Raw genomic sequence first — 18,306 nt, forward strand, 5'->3', positions numbered from 1 at the left:
TTTGGTTATTTTAGTAAGACCCCTGTGAAATTAGGGTTATCCCCTTCCTCGCGAAATGCAAGATGAGGTTTGTCCCCCTGAACTTTCGTTGACCTATTCTGCCCGTCGAAAACGTTTATTTTGATAACATCGTATTTTTTAAATACCGAAAACACCTTTTGTAGTTATGATTTTACGAAAATGCCATTTATTACACTTTCCCGTAAAAAAATGAATTATCTTTGCCATTGGATTGAACCCAAAATCTTAAATTCATCTTCTTTAAGAGGATGAAGATGAAATAAGATCTTCCATTATCTAACCATGCTTAATTCAATGATTTGATTGAGTTTGATACTGAAAAAAGAAATTTTCATCTTTGTTTGGAAGCTCCACCATTTAAAAAGAGGGTTTACCATAAATGAATCATATTTTTGTTTAATATTCTTTAAGACACAATTTTTGTTACAATAGGTGAATGTGAGAAGGTTCAGGTAAGTTATTTCGACCTTTTCTAATTCATAAGTTTCATTTTTTTTGAAAAAAAAAAATGGAAATAACACATTTGTTCTGTACAGGGGTACCACTAATAAATATATTTATAAACCATTTTTTAAATCTAACCAGCAATGGAGATTCGAAGCATTGGGTTACTCGCAAGTTGAAAATGATGAAAATGTGCTTAGAATCCACCCATTTATCGAAGATAAAAACTTCAAAGGAGTTAGGGTTTCGTCATTCTTTCATTTCAACAGTGAAGAAGAATGAAGAAGAAGATGAATAACATAGTTAATCGATCGGGCCTTAAGTGAATGAGGGTAATACAAATTTACCCAAAATGTTTTTTTTTCTTTTTTTGAGGGACACGTGTTCATTTTATATTGATTTAACAGCTTAACATCCACATCTGTAAACAGCAAAATTCCGCTATATAAAGTATTCACGTCAGCCGAGGTTGAAAGTTGAAACATCACGTGAAAACCTTACGCGCGGAATCCATCTCAAAGTCTAGGGTTTTATTTGGCTCTCTCTTACTTATATAGGGTTTTGGTTTCTCTTATTTTTCATCCTAGGATTCTCTCTCTCTCTCTCTCTGGTTTCTTGATTCGATAGATCGATTCGTTTTGATATCTGGATATGGAATTTGGACATGGTCGCAAGAGGTGGAGAGGACCGAACGCTGCTTCAACTGGAAATGGGGGATTTAAGAAAAATAAACAAGGTTTGTGTTTTTTTGAATCTTATTTGATTTTAGTGGATTTTTAGGGTTCTGACCTTTATCTTCCATCTTTTGGTGATCTGTGTGGGTCATTTGTTGGTGTTGCTCGAGTTTGTTGGGTTTTATTTTGGGTGATCTATCTTGGACCGAGTATTTATAGTGTTTTTGGTGATTTCTTTAGGGTTTTGTAGCTTCTTGTTTTTTCAGATTTGATTCACAATAAGTGAAAATTATAGTTGTTGTTTCGACCCATGGCGTCATGTAAAAGTATGGGTTCAGCTTTTAAGCGTGATGTGATGCGCACTTGATGTAGTTTCACCAGTTTGTAGATCTTAAAACCCTAAACCTTAAAATGGGAATAACTTCAAGTTGTCCTCAAAGTCTGGTTACACAGTTAAAAAAAAAAAGAAAAAAGAACAAAGAAAAAAGAAAAAAAGAAAAAAGAAAAAAGAAGAATTATTGAACTATCAATTATGAAACGTTCTTCAATTTAATGTTTTAAAGTGGGTTTTTTGTTTTTTTAACCTAATGATGAGTCTTGGATGTTCTTGAAACAACCCAATTAAGAACTCGCCAAAATTTTAATTTTTAACTGAGAAAAAATAATTAATGTTCTGCAACAGAAATGGAGTCCTTTACATCTGGTATAGGAAGCAAATCAAAGCCATGCACCAAGTTTTTCAGGTTCTAATCTTAACCTATCTAATATATAAATATTATAAATTCTAATTCTCTTTTGGAAATTCTTATAACTTTTAATAAGAATTCATTATTACAATTCTTACAAGCAAAGACAATGTTATTGAGGCTAATGAATTGGGATCTAAAGTTGTGATACAGGTTCATTCTGCTTGTTTCTATAATCAAGATAACAGAAATTATTCAACAGAGATAATGGTTCATTTTACAAGAATGTGGTTGGTTATAATCACTTGCGGGGGCTGTCTGTAGCTTGGAATCAGTTCTGTTGGGTTTTGAAAGATGTCCTCTGTATTATGTTTTATTTATGTCATTTAGTTCATCACATATTATTATTCAGATAATGGGTTAAATAACATTGAATCATATTGTTGGTTTATTAACTTTTAGTGGATCAGTTGACTCACCGCATAGAAATTTTGAGGTCGTGGGTTCAAGTCCAGTTTACCCAAAAAAAAAATAAATAGTGGATCAGCAGAGGTGTTCTATTCATCCAAATATTGTTAATTTATGCTCATAGTGCCTGGTTTAAAGTGGTTGAGAAATGAACTTACGTAATATGTCTACAGATTCAAATAAAATGTATATGATGTCAAAATTCTTGACTGTGGAAACCTTTGAAGCAGAATCAAATGTTGAAATAGTGTTTGCATTTCTCTATTGTTCCACTTTTTTTTTTCCTCATGGAATAGGTTACGTCCCATGTCTGAAGGGACCATTGTAACTGTAGGCAACTATTCCCATTACTTTACTGATCATTACGATGTTTCTATTGTGAGTTGGTAACAAACTGTAAAACAATGTTATGCATGCATTACTGTTGTAACATCTTTCGATCCATGTTTTCTTCTCACTAACAGCTAATTTTCTCCAACTATAGATATTTTCTTTTTTGGGTTCCAATTGTATATATTCATATATTCAAACCCTTCGTCTGAACCGTTCTTAATTAGTATATCATGAGAAATATACTGTATTGCATTATTTTTGTAAACAGGGTTAACATAACAGACAGTCTAAGCTTTAATCAGATTGTGAAAGAATGGAAAGGGTTAAAATACAGAAATGGAACTATTGGGAGGAAGATGGAATGAACTTAGATGATGATGCCAAAAATTATATCATAGGTCAAAATGATGGTTCGTCATACTTATAAAAAATGATATGCTCATATGCATGCAAGTAATTATACAATGCAAGGACAAGGATTATGTTAGGAGAAATGAAATTTGTTAAAGGTACATCACATGGAGTTGGTTGAGTAGTGGCTAATGTTGCATTACTGAGAAGCCTTATGTTTTCAAGCACATGAGATTTTCTCTAAGTTTTTAGTTTTATGCCTTGGAAAATAGGTGAAAGTGGAAAAACTGAAGTTTTAGAAAAAATTCAGATACAACTAAGGTTGTCAATTTATTTGGTAAAGATGTGATTTTTATTGGGAGGGTTGGAACTCCCGAAGACAATGAAACTTGGGAAGATTTTTGGATGAATGCGACTTCACCTCTTACAATTGCAAAGTGAAGCAATAAATGTAAATTTACACAGAAGAATTGGTGATAGGTTACTGTGATGTTATGCGTGGATACAAGCATGATAGATGATTGCTCATGCGAGAATCTTGTGTTATACTCACAAATGATTTATGCCATCATTTTAGATATGGCCTTATGTTACTAGTTAGAACTTGTTCGATGTTCTTTATAATAGCCATCTTATAGTTTGTGAGTTCAATGTTATCCGCTTGTAGTATGCTTAGTTTTTCTTTATACGTTTGTCGTTTACGAAATGAAAATTGAAATATGATTATGGGGAGTGATTGGAAAGGATATTTTCTATTGGTCATCTTACTCTTACCTAGTTACCTTGAATCCTAAAGGGTGATACGTTGGATTGTTATCTTGTTCTGGTGTTCTTTATCTTATTATATTTTGTGATCTACAAATGGAAAGTTCACCATCCCCCCAACTTGCTCAATATGTCCTCAATGTGCAACTAACCTCTTCCTCTTAACTTCCACAACCGTTTCCCTATGATAACCACATTCATAACTTTTGTGATTCATGATCCCCAACCAACCCCTTTTACAGTACCTCACACGACTTTTACTCTTTTTTAATAAGTTGAACATGACTTGTGCTCTAGCAAGTAATATCTTGTAACTTCTTTATTATTGTTCCACAAATTGTTTTTAAATAAAAAAGGATGACAGATAAATCTAGACCTTTTAGATTGCTTTACTCATATTAGATTATTATCTTGGGTATGTTGGGAAAGAAACCACAAAAACAAAGGACATTGTTTTTGGAAAGTTTCAGTGTCAGTTGAGGTGTTAGCCTTATTGTAGAGTGCCGAGGCTGTGTCCTTGTTTTCCCCTCCTTGATGTGTACACCTTAATGACCTTGATTCTTGCCTTATTAAAACTTTGTTTGAGGGGATAATTCTGAAGTAGTGAATGTAGACTGCATGAGGAGTTCAGATTATGGAGGGCACTCTAATATGAGACACTAGCATTTATATATTGTAGGACTAGTATATAGAAGTGATAAGTTTTTACCAAGATGAAGATAGGAATTGCTTTAGGACCAAATGATTTTCTAATGGAGGAATGGATGGAAGAAGTTGGATTGTGATGATAACTAAGCTGTTAATCAAGATTTTGGAAATAAACTAATGATGAATGGAGAAGTGTTGTGGAATCTGTTTACAAGAACAAAAAAGGATGTACGAATTGCACCTAGTGTTATGGGCTTTGTCAGCCACCATAGAAAGTTTGTGATGGAGAAAAGTTCAAGACAAGAAGGAACAATTTTAAATAAACTTGGCTTCATGCCAAGGAGTTCAACCTATGCCCATGATAAACTTGAATACTTCAATGTGCCCGGTGTCAATACGGAACAGGATAAATTAAATCAGAAATGACTTCATTTGAGGACATCTGAAATAGTCCCAATAGGGAGATCAAATGAAAGTCGATTGAGATGATTTGAACTTGTACAATGAATCAACTGTTATATTTAAGGGTAGCAGAGAGAGGCAATTAACAAACACTGCTTTCAATATTGCAGTTGTATATTGATGTGAGACAAGTTAATATTGATGGGCTAAATATGACAAAGCGACCTTTTAGCGATTAAATGATGCGCTAAACTTCATTTAGTTTCAATTATTATTTTTTTGATGTCATTTGTACTTAATTATCTATCTAGATGGATAGATTGACGAGGATGCGACTCATAGAACTAATGTAGTGTGGCTAAGTCGAGACATGAAAGTTATATGATTGACATGTAATATCAATTTGAAGAAAATAATTGTACAAGGCAAGCTTTATAACGTTTTATGGAATGTTGGGCAGTCAAGAAACACGTTCGTAGAATAAGTGCAGTGGAGAAAAGGACATTGAGTCAGATGAGTGGTAAGAGTAAGATTAGACAAAATTAGAAATTAGCACATCTAATGGAAATTTTGGTATGACCTGATCAGATAGAAAATGGGCAGTTTAGTAAGTGAGATGGGAAGTTTATGATGAATATCAATGGCTGGACCTTTGAGGAGTGCTTTGGTGCAATTTGAAGGTTCTAAAAGGGACAAAGACCAGAAATAACATGGATTGAGACGGTAAGAAAATATTTGAAGAAATGTGCTTTGACATGAAGACATGCATTGAGAAGTTGGTGTAGAATAGGTACATTATGCACAGACAATCTCATGACATCTTGCTGATATATTTGCTGTTAGGCTGTAGGTTCTTGGAAGTCAGAACTGAGCCATTGAATCTTTGCTCACCTGTGAGCTATGTGGGTGTTTCTTAGGAGCAACTTGACACCATTGATATTTTTCTTTTTCAATTGAATTTTCAGTCTCATAAGATGTCATAATGGTTGTCAGATCATGAAGAGAAAGAGTTCTTCTCTTAACTATTATAGGATTTCTTCAATTCTTGCAGTTCTGGATTAAACATTAACAGTGCACCTTTTACTTTATGCCTAATAGATCAAGTTTCAAGGATCTTCACGAGATAAGCTTATGTGAACTCCAGTCTGGCTGGTGGAAGTCACCCAAGTATTCATTTATTCGTGCTGATAGCATTAAGTGGGCCTTTGGAAGAGATGATTCATCATGTAGATTTCTATTATTCATATACTTCTAACTAGATCTTATAAATGTCAATTACATCCCTCTCTTCTCCATTATGCTTTGTTATTGTTGATATAAATATGATTTAGATACTCGTACCATCCTCCTTGAAGCATTTCTTGGTTTCCAAGACAAGATAATCTTTGAAGTTATTGATATAAGCAATATTGGATATTAACATCGTAATTGTTTGGGACTTTGGTCAAGCATTTATATGCATATCATGCATTGATGATGATGCTAGATTTTGTAAAACATGCCCCATCTCACTTGTTATGCTGCCTCTGCTAATGTGTCTGTACAGCTATTTAATTTTCTTCTATTTCTTTGAAGATTGTTCATCTCCTGTGCTTCGTAGATATGATTTTTAGTTGGTTGTTTATACTGTATTCTGGTACTGATCATTATATTAGGATATACATTTCATGAGACTGTTTTCTTCTATTTTTCCCTGAAACCGTAAGTCATGAACTCTAATTCCTGGGGTTATGAACAGCACTGCTGGGTGTCCATTTGGTGAGAGCTGCCACTTTCTGCACTACGTTCCAGGTGGCATCAATGCAGTGTCTCAGATGACCAACTTTGGTGGCGGCAACCCTCAGATGACCAACTTTGGTGGCGGCAACCCTTCTCATCAGCCATTCTCCAGGAACCCAATGCCCCCACCATCCTTCTCTAATGGTTCAACTCCGGCTGCCAAGACCCGCATGTGCAACAAGATAAACAGTGCTGAAGGATGCAAGTTTGGTGATAAATGTCATTTTGCCCATAGCGAGAGTGAACTTGTCAAGAACTTTACCCCTAATTTTTCTGAAGACCCCCGAGGTATGGGTCCTATGTCACGCGGGTACGCCCATCGGATGGAGCCACCACCCCAATCCGCCCTTTCAGCTGCAGCAAGTTTTGGTGCCTCGGCAACTGCCAAGATTAGTGTAGACGCCTCCCTCGCTGGACCAATCATTGGTAAAGGTGGTGTGAACTCAAAGCAGATATGTCGCATTACTGGCGTGAAGCTCTCCATACGGGATCATGAATCGGATTCCAATCTGAAGAACATTGAGCTTGAAGGGACCTTAGATCAGATAAAGGAAGCCAGTGCAATGGTCCGTGAGCTAATTGTGAACATTGGTCCAACAACGGGCTCGGTCATGAACCCTGCAGCAGCAGGGGCCCATGCCCATTCAGCAAATAACAAGAAGACAAAGCTTTGTGAGAAATTTGCAAACGGGACGTGCACATATGGGGATAGGTGCCACTTTGCACATGGAGAAAATGAACTTCGCAAGGCAGGGATGTGAGGTCCTCTATTTCAGCACGTCATTTGACAATGCTCTTAATACTTCCCAAGTCATGGGAGGTCTTATCTGAATTTTTGTTTGTGGAAAGAACAATATTTGTTTTTATTTTATTTTATTTTATTTTAGTATTTTTGTTTAGTTTTTAATGATTGATTGCTGATACTGGTTCATCTTACTTTTATGTATTTCTTTCTCTGTATTCATGGGGTGACATGGAACCTATTTAGACATTCTGTCTTAGTGAAGTAGTACTTTCTATGTTTGATGTAATGCCCTTTTTACTATTGGGGAGGGAGAAGGGGTAGATGGATGTTTGCTGTACCTACTGAGTTCTATTGCAGGGAGAAGAAACCTAAAACATGGTCGTGGGAGTTTAGTATAAAAATTTGGTAAACCTAGATAAGTGTGTTTGTTTTCAGAGAATACTTGATATACTCTGTTTTCAGGTGGATAACATGCTCCTTGACAAATGGTTTTAAAACTCTTTTTGACGAGTCATCTTGGATGAGATTTTTAAAGAATGCCTTGAACAAATCATGTCTTTTAGACGACTCGTCAACTCCTCTTGGATATTGAGACTAGACGATTCGGATGTCGATGAGATTTAAAATCATGGCTTGGCATGATTTTTAAGCGAAGTGAAGCCATGAAACTATTGAAAATGATCAAAATACCTTTTTTTTATTTAAATATATAATAATAATTTTATTATTATAATTTTCATGTTACTCTTTAATTGCAAATTCCTTGAGAGTATAAAAATCCTTATAAAAAAGTAGTCCAAATATTATCCAACCATAACATGTCACATAGACGTATGTTGGTATAAGGATCAGAATAGTAATTTAAGAAAAAAAAATATACAATTTGAGTCAATAATTATTTAATTTCTTAACTATTAATTAATTAAAGTTGGACATAGTGGTCAAGACCTCCTTAAAAGAAATAATGAGAGATGACTCTTTGAAGTCAAATATCTCACAAACACCAGTCATATAAAATAAAAAGTACAAAAAAATAAAAATTTCTCAGCTTCTTTTAACATAACTTCAACTCCAATTCCATCATAGCTTATAACAAAAAGGATTTATATATATATATATATATATATATATATATATATATATAAAGGGTCCCGTTCAGCAACAAATATTTTGGCAAAACATTTTTCAAAACATGGGTTAGAGGTTTTGGAATGGGCTGATTTTTGGTGAGGATGATCTCCTCACCGAGGAGATCATCCTCACCAAAAATCAGCCCATTCCAAAACTTCTAACTCATGTCTTGCAAAATGTTTTGCCAAAAAATTGGCCCTTAAACGTGATCCTATATATAAATATATATATATATATATATAGGGTCGGGTTCAAACGACACACATTGCAACACACATTGCGACAACGTATTTTGTTTTATATGGGCAAAAATGTTTGGAATGGGCTGATTTTTTGTGAGGATGATCTCTATGGTAAGGAGATCATCCTCGCCAAAATCAGCTCATTATGAAACTTCTAGCCCCATGTTTACAGGTTGAAAAATTTTAAACCGTCCAATTTTTGTAAATCAATTTTGATGGGGTTAGAAGTTTTGGATTGGGATGATTTTTTGCAAGGATGACCCCCTCATCATATATATATATATATATATATATATATATATATATATAGAGAGAGAGAGAGAGAGAGAGAGAGAGAGGGTAGCGTTATTTGGCCAACAGTTTGGCAAACACATTTTTCAAAACATGGGTTAGAGGTCTTGGAATGGGCTGATTTTTGGTGATGATGATCTCCTCACCGTAGAGATCATCATCACCAAAAATCAGCCCATTCCAAAACTTCTAACCCCATCAAAAATGATTTACAAAAAATGGACGGTTCACATTTTTTCAACTTGTAAACGGGGACTAGAAGTTTTGAAATGAGCTGATTTTTGATGAGGATGATCTCCTCACCGTAGAGATCATCCTCACCAAAAATCAGCTCATTCCAAGACCTCTAACCCATGTTTTGAAAAAGTGTTTGCCAAAATGTTTGCATCATCCTCACCAAAAATCAGCCCATTCCAAGACCTCTAACCCATGTTTTGAAAAAGTGTTTGCCAAAATGTTTGCCAAACTATTGGCCAAATAACGGGACCCACATATATATATATATGTGTGTGTTTTTTTTTTATTTTCTTCTATAGAAAGTGATATACTAAAAAGTCAGGTAAAAAAGTTGCAATCTAATTTTTATAAACAAAAATTTGAAGGCAAGAGCATTGTGATTGTTCTTGAATCTCAAGGGATATAAATATGAAAATCTTGAAATTGGACTATTCTTCGCTCAACCCAATATAAAAAATAATAAACCAAAATTCTAACTAACAAAATTCAAAATTGGTGTGACAATGACAATTCCCTCATGAATTTCACACAATTGGTGTGGCGTTAACAAAATTTAGTGTGACAATAACAATTCCCTCATAAATTCATTTTAAGGTCCAAAATATAATATTAATAATAATTAAGGAAATAACTAAAACTACATTAGAAAGTCGAAGAAATTACATATAATACCATCAAAATAAGAACCTAAAAACACTATTATTGAAATAAAACATATAAACAGTATTCCTAATAACGTACTCCTCAACTAACGGTAACTGCCACCTGTTCCGTACCCAGTACCGGTTCCATCCATAGTCGTATGCGGACCAGTCACGTGACCAGTAGTGCCGGTTCCACCCATAATCGTATGTGGACCGGTCATGTGACCGGCTGTTCCACCGACACGTGCTTGTTCCTTGGCGGCTGCATTGTGCTCACGTGCCTGATGCTTTTGCATCTCAGCCTGATTGATCTTCGCTTCCTTATGTTCCTTTGCCATCTCCTTCTCCGTAGGGTTATGTGCTGTCATCTTATCAACCTGTTATATCACCAATCACATCAAGATTGGATCTGATTGATCTTGACCAATCAAATAAGGATCGGATCAGACCCTAAACAGATGGACCAGATCCGATTTTTATTGGATCACAATATTTGGATCCAAATCCAACCCTAAAACAATTGGGTCTCATCAAATGCGATTGGACATACAAAATAAATTTAGGGTAATTTAGTAAAACCCCCCTATGAAATTGAGGATATTAGGTATACCCTTTGCAAAATGTAAGATTATACTTAATCCTTGACCGGAAGTCAATGTCATTTTTTGATGAATAACTATGAAATTTTGATTTTATTTAATAATTTAAGTTTTAAAGGATATTTAAAAATAAATAAAATTTCATTATTAATTCATTAAAAAATAGTTACTATTTCCCCCACCAACTTTTACTAACGCCACACCAACTGCTACTCAATTTTTTTTTTTTGATGATTTACATAAGAATTGGTGTGGTATTAGTAAAAGATGGAGACCGTCCATCATAGTGTCCATCAGTGGGACCCACAAATAAGGCGCATGTTAGACTTAAATAAAGTGCATGATAGCAAAAAAATTCCAACACTATGTAAAACCTTCTCTTGCATGATAGCCTTGCTCTTCTCCATTCCAGACTTTGCCGATGCAGCGATGTTTGATACAGAATCCTTCGCCGCAGCAACTGCACTCTTTCCTGTTTGCATCTTTGCTTTCTTCTTCTTCTCTCCAACAAAATCTATAAAGATAAAGACAACTGTATCGTTTTTTCACGACAATAGCTTCGAAGATAGTTGGAGCACTTTATATATAAAAAGAAGGCGGTCTAATTTCTTGACGCGTGTACCTAATACAACAATACGTGTTGGTGCTTAAAGTTTGATATAATGAGTTTTTGACACCTGGCCCTTCCACGTGGTTTGGATAAGTTCCATAAGTTTTAACTGCAAACAACGGTCTTACGGGTAAAATTTTGCTCCACCAGTAGATGGGTAGAGATATAATCTACAACCATCTTAAAATGCCACGTGGATAAGTATTTCAGGCCTATTACTCTCTCATATTTTTACTAGTGGCTATTTAAGGGATCTTATTTAATATTTATTTTTAATTTTATTTTTAGGATCCTAAGACATGTAAAAATAATGTAATAATAATAAAATTTTAAAATATGGGTTAAAACTTTCGGATTGAACTGATGATGATCTTCTCGTCATAGAGATTATTCTAAAAAAAATCAGTTTAATCTGAAACTTCTCACCCCATCAAAAGTGATTTAGAATGTGAACTGTTGATTTTTTACCAATAATTTACAAATCACTTTTAATGGATTTAGAAGTTTCAGATTGAACTGATTTTTTGTGAGGATTTAAAAGTTTCAGATTGCTTTTGTAGCTTAGTCCACCTCTATTTATATTCACCCTCTTTCTTTTTATTTTTTATTTTAATAATATAATTAATTTAATTTAATTTGATAAATGAAAAATTCTTTGAAATATCATGAATGGTTGGTTGATCGTCTTTTTCAAGGAAATATAGAATAACGGAAACATTTGATTCTTTACAAGATTGTAAAAGCCCATTTTCTGAAGATCTCTTCCTTCTCTTCGGGATCGAACATCTATTGCAACGATTCCATAAATGACTCCCCCCCTCTTTAGAAACACATAGGAGGTTTTCTCCTCGTATCGTACATAGCTCAAGAAAGAATGATTCGAATTTATGTATAATTTCTATACACTCAACGTATCAAAATTTCTCTAGAGTGTCATACATTGAAGAAAGAGTTGTGATGAATGGACATGATTTTGGTACGTGGCAAGGGCACAGAACCATAGATCTTTTTCATCGGGATACACAGGAAAAAGATGTGCGGTTATGTGCCCTTGCCACATCAGCCACGTACCAAAACCACGTGCATACATCATTATTCTTGAAGAAATGACTGAAACTCTCTATTGAATAAAATTGACAAATTTCTGAAGGTCAAATACATTTGAGTTCTAAAAAGTACAAAAATACATACAGAGATGACTAAATAACAAGTTAAAATGTACTTAAAACTCATCATTTCTGCTTTTGTACCCTTCATGGCATTGGCATACATATTAAAGTCTTGATTTACGAACCTTGCCTGGAATCTGTAGTGCATCATAATGGCCAAAACCATGATAGAGAACTCTGATTGGATCCTCCTTCCCATACTCTTGACCATATTCAGCAATGGTTATTAGGCCCCCAGCATTCTCATCATGCATGTACACTGTGATTGGCATCCTGCATACATCCAAGTCCATGGGTTCTCCTCTTCACTTTATTATCCTTTATTTGAATTTTTTGTCAAAGAAAAATTTCTAGAAAAAAAGAAGAAATAAATAAAAGGATCTGGAATTCATCACTGACATGGTTCGGGAATAATTCGATAAGAGAAAGTTTCGGAAAAAGTCGTCCAAAATCGGTAAACCATCTGATAGATTAAAAAATAAAATAATTTTGTTAATATAAAAAAATATGTGTTTAAAATATAAAATAAAAAGAATATGTAATTTTTTCAAAAAAATCAAAGATATTTTCAAAACCTTCGTGAGACAAAAATGTGATTTAATCATGAATTTTAAAAAAATCGCAGACTTGTGTCACAGTGGTACAAACATGTTGGATTCTTTGTTAATTTACATTTAATGGATCACTTGGTCAGAGGAATTTAAATTAACACATGAATAAACCCACTCCACCATCATGAAAAATAGATGCTTCGATGGGGTATTCTACCTTCAGTCGAGATGAACGAAAAATTGAATGGTATTTTAGAAATACCCCCCTGTAAAATTGGTGATATTAGGTTTACCCCGGATGAAATTTTGTTTTCAAAATGGTCTTCAAATACCGCTCACTGTTAAATCATTAAAAAAAGGAATGGTGACTTAAGGTCAAGGGGGGTAAACCTGATATCACCAATTTAGCAAGGGAAGGGGGTCTTTCTAAAATACCCAAAATTTAATGATTTGGGAATGTTTCAGATGAGACCATTTCGATTTTCTCCAAACCAAAACATTGCATTGAAACAAGATATAACCCTAGAGTGAAATCAAAACAGTAAGAGCATATATGGAAGAGACGTACTGAAGAACATGCGATGCCATGAACAACTCAGGCTCGCCACCCCATACATGCGGCTTCCTAATCCGAGAAACATATGTATCGAAATCACCTTCAACAAACCTGTTCATGTAATGATTCCATTAATAGGATGCCATGAAAATGAAGATTTTAACTTGATTGTACAAGATAAAGTGATGAAGACACAACTTGGTACACTCACCATTCTGTTTCTTCTCGTCTTCTAACAAACTCATCGGCAACCTGTAAAAGATTCAGTAGATACAAGTGAACAGCCTATAAACATACCATACCGCATTAGAGTTGCTTAAAATCCCGCGAACAAACCATTAGAGCAAAAAAAATCAAAAACCAAAGGCTTTCAGAGAAAAAAAATATTTGTACAAAAGCATTATTGGAAAAAAAAAAGAAAAAGGATTCAACATTCTAATAATGGTTAAGTAGCAGAAAGAGACATACTCTGGCCCGCAGCTCATCTGCTAATTCTCTCTGAAGACTTTCACTTGGAGAAGGTTTTCCTGATCGTAGACAAGCTCCGTGGGCTACAGAGCGGAACAAACATCTCCCATCTCCAGGTATTCCTGCAAAATATGTACTAGTCGACTACATCAAGACCATATTTGAAGGAATTAATCAAGAGAGCTGCTATTGGCACCCCAACTTTTACTTATTACACTTCAATTAAAAAATAAATAAATAAGACAATGGTTTTTTTAAGATTTCTATTTGTTAAATTTAGGATTTTATATGAGCCTAATCCTAATTGTAAACAACTGTTGAAGTTGTTTCAATGTGTTATAACGCTTTGTAATGTTGAAATAATAACTTGAACCAAAATTTTGTAATGTTTCAAAAGTGTGTGTTTAATCTTTAATTAAGGCGTGATAAATAATTTAAGAAAATGGGGTGCAATGAGTAAAAGTTGGGGTGCCAATCGCAGCTCTATTAATCAATTTGCACAAGCATTTTCAAATAAAGAAATTTGCAATAATGATCAAAATATGAGATAGAGGACACCACAGATCCATCCCTTAACCCCCCCCCCCCCCCCCCCCCCACCCACACACAAAAAAAGAAAAAATCATTTATTAAGAGAGTTGCTATTGGCAAGCCAACTTTTACTTATCACACCCCAATTAAAGATTAAAACACACTCTTCAAACATTACAAAAGTTTGGCTCTTAGTTATAATCTCAACATTACAAAAAATTATAAGACTCTAGAAAACAATTTCAGTAGTTGTTTACAATTATGATTAGGGTCGTATAAAATCCTAAACCCAAAAAATAGAAATCTAGCAAAAAAGAGAGAGAGCTGCTATTGGCACCCCAAGTTTTACTTATTCTCAATCATTCACTTATTTTCTTTATTTTTAATTTGGGTGTAATAAGTAAAAGTTGTGGTGCCCATAGCAGCTCTCTTTATTAAGCACCCCAAAAAAAAAATTTACTGCTCACCAGTTATAGAATAATCAGTGTATACTTTCTTTCCATGGGAATATCCAACCGAGGATGAATCACGATCATCATTTTCATTGTTCTTCTCCCTGGATGCCTCACAATAAACTGGTTCAGAACTCGAGAAGCAGACCGACAACCCAAAAATTGCACCCGCAGAAGCAGTTCCTTTTAGCCAAGAAACAGATCCCCTATTCCACCTGATTTTGGTAATCATTTCTTGTTTTGACAAAGAAAGCTTCAAACTCATGCTTTGGCATGGCAATGGAATCCCAAGATATCTCTTCTTGTGTCCCATAGAACTTACTAAGCTTTTCACCATTAACAGATCTGAGTTATTTCTCTGTTTGGAGAAGCCAGACTCAAGACAGCATCCTTGGAATGTCAGAGAGGTAGTAGCAGCAGAATGGAGAGATTTCCTAGAGATGGTCACAGAAACAAATCTTGGTTGAAACACCTTAGAATGGAAATAGAAGCAGCATGATTTCGATGTTAACTGAGGTGCCACACCACGGACATGGCAACACATTTGCCTTCCAACACGATCACAGATGTGTACTACGTGTTTTGCAGGTGTAGTAATTGGAGAGTAAACCATCATATTGACATAACCCGGAGTATGCACAAACCTTTTTGTGCCTGATCACATCAAGAACCAAAACAACAAATCTTCTTTCAATGACGTAATCATACATTTATATGTGTGTGTGCACAATTATATAGATAATATAAGGAGATGATGCACCACAACATCTGTCCCAATTCTGTCTTCACCCTCTAACCCGCTTGCCAATAAAAAAAGAGAAAAAAAGTAGCCATACTGAGCACTGCCAGCCTAATTGTGATAGGGTATTCTTCAATTTTTAAAATAGAAAATACAGATTTGGATTGTCACTAATTGTTTGCTATTTCAGTACATATACATTTGTCTACAGGCTCATCCTTTCTGGAATTTCCATAGAAGGATTCCTCTATCTACAAAATGCAATCATCATAACATGTTTCCTTTTACTTCAACGTTGTCATCATCAAAGCCTTATCCCGAGGATTTAGGATCGGCTAAACGAATCTTGCTCTTCCATTTCACTCTATCCAAAGCCACAATATAAGATTTACAACTTATATTTCTACATTAATAATTATTATCTCCAATTTCGACCTTCCTTAAAATTCAAAATCATCATCATCATTAAAGCCTTGTCCCGAGGATTTGGGGTCGGCTAAACGAATCTTGTTCCTCCATTTTCACTCTATCCAGAGCCACAATATAAGATTTACATGATTATATTTCTATGCTATTAATTACTATCTCCAATTTTGACCATCCTTGAACTTAAACATCATCATCATTAAAGCCTTATCCCAAGGATTTGGGGTTGGCTAAACAATCTTGTTCCTCTATTACACTGTCCAAAGCCACAATATAAGCTTTACATGCTTACATTTCTACAACATCAATTATTATCTCCAATTTCAACCATAATTCAGAGTCGATAAGGAAACACACTCATAATTTTACATCATTATAACTTATAATCAAAGGATACAACAACACCATTTAGCACTCTAAACAAAGCAAAATTATGGATGTTGGAAGAAAAAAAAATTACATAAATTTCCCCCTTACTATAATGAGTTCTTTTACATATTTTATTGATTTTCATACAATGGGCGTAAAGTAAACAACAACAAAGCCTATGCCAAAGATTTGGGGATAAGATATATTTAAAAAAATTCAAGAAACAAGAAAATGCATTTTTTACCGAATCAGCAACGACTGCTCGTCGAATCAAGCACATAATGAGCTCAAGTTAGAACCTTTTTTCAGAATTGAAATTCCACGTTCTCAGAACAATCAAAAGAACATGAAAACGAAAATGGATAAACAAACAGTGACCTAGAACAATGATCTACGAATTAAAAACTCAAAGAAAACCTAGAAAAAGCATAAAATCGACAAAATTTTCATTGAAAAAGAGACAGATTCTACAAACAGAAAGAATACCTGCAAGTAGAGAAAATCTTTGGAGTGTTCGACGAGAGAAGGAAAAAAATGGTGAAATTCTTTGCTTCTTCTGGTCGATTGTGTAGCTCAAGATTAGTATTTTTCAGGTGTTCTTCGAGCAAAATTTTGGAATTTTGAAGAAGATTGAGGTTTTCGAAGCCTGTTCGTTGGGTGAGTTAATGGGAACGTATATTCTGGAGTGTCGGCCCAAACCTCTTCGCTTTATATAACAAAGAACATGTGGCAGATGATGTGGCATAACAAAGCTCGCCAGTGCACAGAAGAGATTTAGAGGCTCACTCCAGGGAGAATTATAAAGGATAATCTTTATTTCAAATGTTATATGGACCAATGAGACAATGACACATGGGAAAAAAAACCCTACCAACCTATCCCCTATGGAAAATGCTGAACTGACTTCCTTTGATTTTGAATTGACGTGGTAGTGTGCAAAGAACCATAAATTTTTTCCATTATATCTCGAGAAAAAAATGTGATTCTCTGCACACTGTCATGTCAGTGCAATATTGAGCATGGTGTCTAAGGAAGTCAGTTTTGGAACAACTCTTCTTTTTTTTAGCAAAGAAAAAAATTATTTTAACAATACCGAGCGAAGGTTGATTAACTTCTTGTTCTATAAATGAGTACGTATTCTAACAAAACATTTATTTCCATTTTTTGTAAATAGATCGAAGAACGCTCTTTTACAAAAAATTTCTGAATTTTGCACCGTCCTTTGACTCTCTCGTTTCGTTACGAAATCGAATTGAGATCAAAATATAAATATGAGTCATGATTTTGTGACGTCCCCCCTGACATATTGATAAACTGAATCCTAGATAAATGATCTCTGGTATGAATTTCTTATTAAATATAAACGATGGTTACATAACTACCCTAATCACTTGATCTAATCTTGAAATGATTTGGTACTTCTACATACAACTTAATACAATACATTAAATGATACTCTAACACCCTCCCACAATCGCATAGTTATGTGAATAAGGAACTTACAATACATTAATTGATCACCACTAGTTTGTAAACGAATCTCGATGCCAATTGCATGTTGATTCAGATGAAGAGATCTTTCATGGAAGAAAATGAGGAGCAACATACTAACCTCAGATGGGTCTCAAATTTGGTCATTATCGATTTAAGGGGCTAGACTGAAACCTGATGGATTTTAATCGAAAAGTTAATCAAATGGTCTACAATGGACCAATTAACAGACTCAATGTCGATATTGCCATGGGCTTGATCATTGGTGATGCGTGGGCCTCTAGGAGCAAAAGTGAGTTTGATCTTGTAAGATTCAAACGCTCAAATTAGAGTAATTGATCAAGTCAATCTCATCCATTTAGGCTTGAGCCAAACAGGGCCCTATCTTAGGCCTTAACATTGGAATTGGGCTCATCTTGAGCTAATGGCCTTTTAGTTTTTAGAGATACATAAAGCCGAAGAAGATTTCATTTTTGTCTTCTTC

At 34.6% G+C, this 18,306-nt stretch overlaps 3 protein-coding genes across 3 annotated transcripts; 1 reads left to right on the forward strand and 2 right to left on the reverse strand.

Annotated features, from left to right (window-relative positions):
• Window positions 1-951: 951 nt before the first annotated feature.
• LOC147383826 (zinc finger CCCH domain-containing protein 14-like) lies at window positions 952-7,478 on the forward strand. Its single transcript, XM_086425512.1, has 3 exons — window positions 952-1,201; window positions 1,822-1,882; window positions 6,531-7,478. Exons 1-3 carry the CDS (start codon window positions 1,117-1,119, stop codon window positions 7,330-7,332), a joined length of 948 nt encoding a protein of 315 aa, XP_086281638.1. The 5' UTR covers window positions 952-1,116; the 3' UTR covers window positions 7,333-7,478.
• Window positions 7,479-9,836: 2,358 nt separating this feature from the next.
• On the reverse strand, window positions 9,837-11,019 carry LEA4-5 (Late Embryogenesis Abundant 4-5). Its single transcript, XM_086426024.1, has 2 exons — window positions 10,835-11,019; window positions 9,837-10,238 (listed from the first exon to the last, which is right to left on the reverse strand). Exons 1-2 carry the CDS (start codon window positions 10,940-10,942, stop codon window positions 9,966-9,968), a joined length of 381 nt encoding a protein of 126 aa, XP_086282150.1. The 5' UTR covers window positions 10,943-11,019; the 3' UTR covers window positions 9,837-9,965.
• Window positions 11,020-12,177: 1,158 nt separating this feature from the next.
• On the reverse strand, window positions 12,178-17,015 carry LOC147383828 (OVARIAN TUMOR DOMAIN-containing deubiquitinating enzyme 4-like). The gene is made up of 6 exons (XM_086426023.1): window positions 16,818-17,015; window positions 14,813-15,451; window positions 13,815-13,936; window positions 13,558-13,598; window positions 13,359-13,457; window positions 12,178-12,512 (listed from the first exon to the last, which is right to left on the reverse strand). Exons 2-6 carry the CDS (start codon window positions 15,411-15,413, stop codon window positions 12,344-12,346), a joined length of 1,032 nt encoding a protein of 343 aa, XP_086282149.1. The 5' UTR covers window positions 15,414-15,451; window positions 16,818-17,015; the 3' UTR covers window positions 12,178-12,343.
• Between the last annotated feature and the right edge of the window lie 1,291 nt (window positions 17,016-18,306).

The sequence above is a fragment of the Akebia trifoliata genome, chromosome 15 (genome assembly GCF_017979445.1).
Source record: "Akebia trifoliata isolate Shusen 1 chromosome 15, ASM1797944v1, whole genome shotgun sequence".
Taxonomy (NCBI): domain Eukaryota; kingdom Viridiplantae; phylum Streptophyta; class Magnoliopsida; order Ranunculales; family Lardizabalaceae; genus Akebia; species Akebia trifoliata.

Coding starts and splice junctions, on each gene's coding strand:
- LOC147383826 (XM_086425512.1), top strand. CDS start 1,117: ATGGAATTTGGACATGGTCGCAAGAGGTGGAGAGGACCGAACGCTGCT. Junction 1,202..1,821: donor ATTTAAGAAAAATAAACAAG/GTTTGTGTTTTT, acceptor GTTCTGCAACAG/AAATGGAGTCCTTTACATCT. Junction 1,883..6,530: donor CCATGCACCAAGTTTTTCAG/GTTCTAATCTTA, acceptor GGTTATGAACAG/CACTGCTGGGTGTCCATTTG.
- LEA4-5 (XM_086426024.1), bottom strand. CDS start 10,942: ATGCAAACAGGAAAGAGTGCAGTTGCTGCGGCGAAGGATTCTGTATCA. Junction 10,239..10,834: donor AGGCTATCATGCAAGAGAAG/GTTTTACATAGT, acceptor GTGATATAACAG/GTTGATAAGATGACAGCACA.
- LOC147383828 (XM_086426023.1), bottom strand. CDS start 15,413: ATGATGGTTTACTCTCCAATTACTACACCTGCAAAACACGTAGTACAC. Junction 13,937..14,812: donor CACTGATTATTCTATAACTG/GTGAGCAGTAAA, acceptor CATATTTTGCAG/GAATACCTGGAGATGGGAGA. Junction 12,513..13,358: donor ATGGCATCGCATGTTCTTCA/GTACGTCTCTTC, acceptor GGATGTATGCAG/GATGCCAATCACAGTGTACA.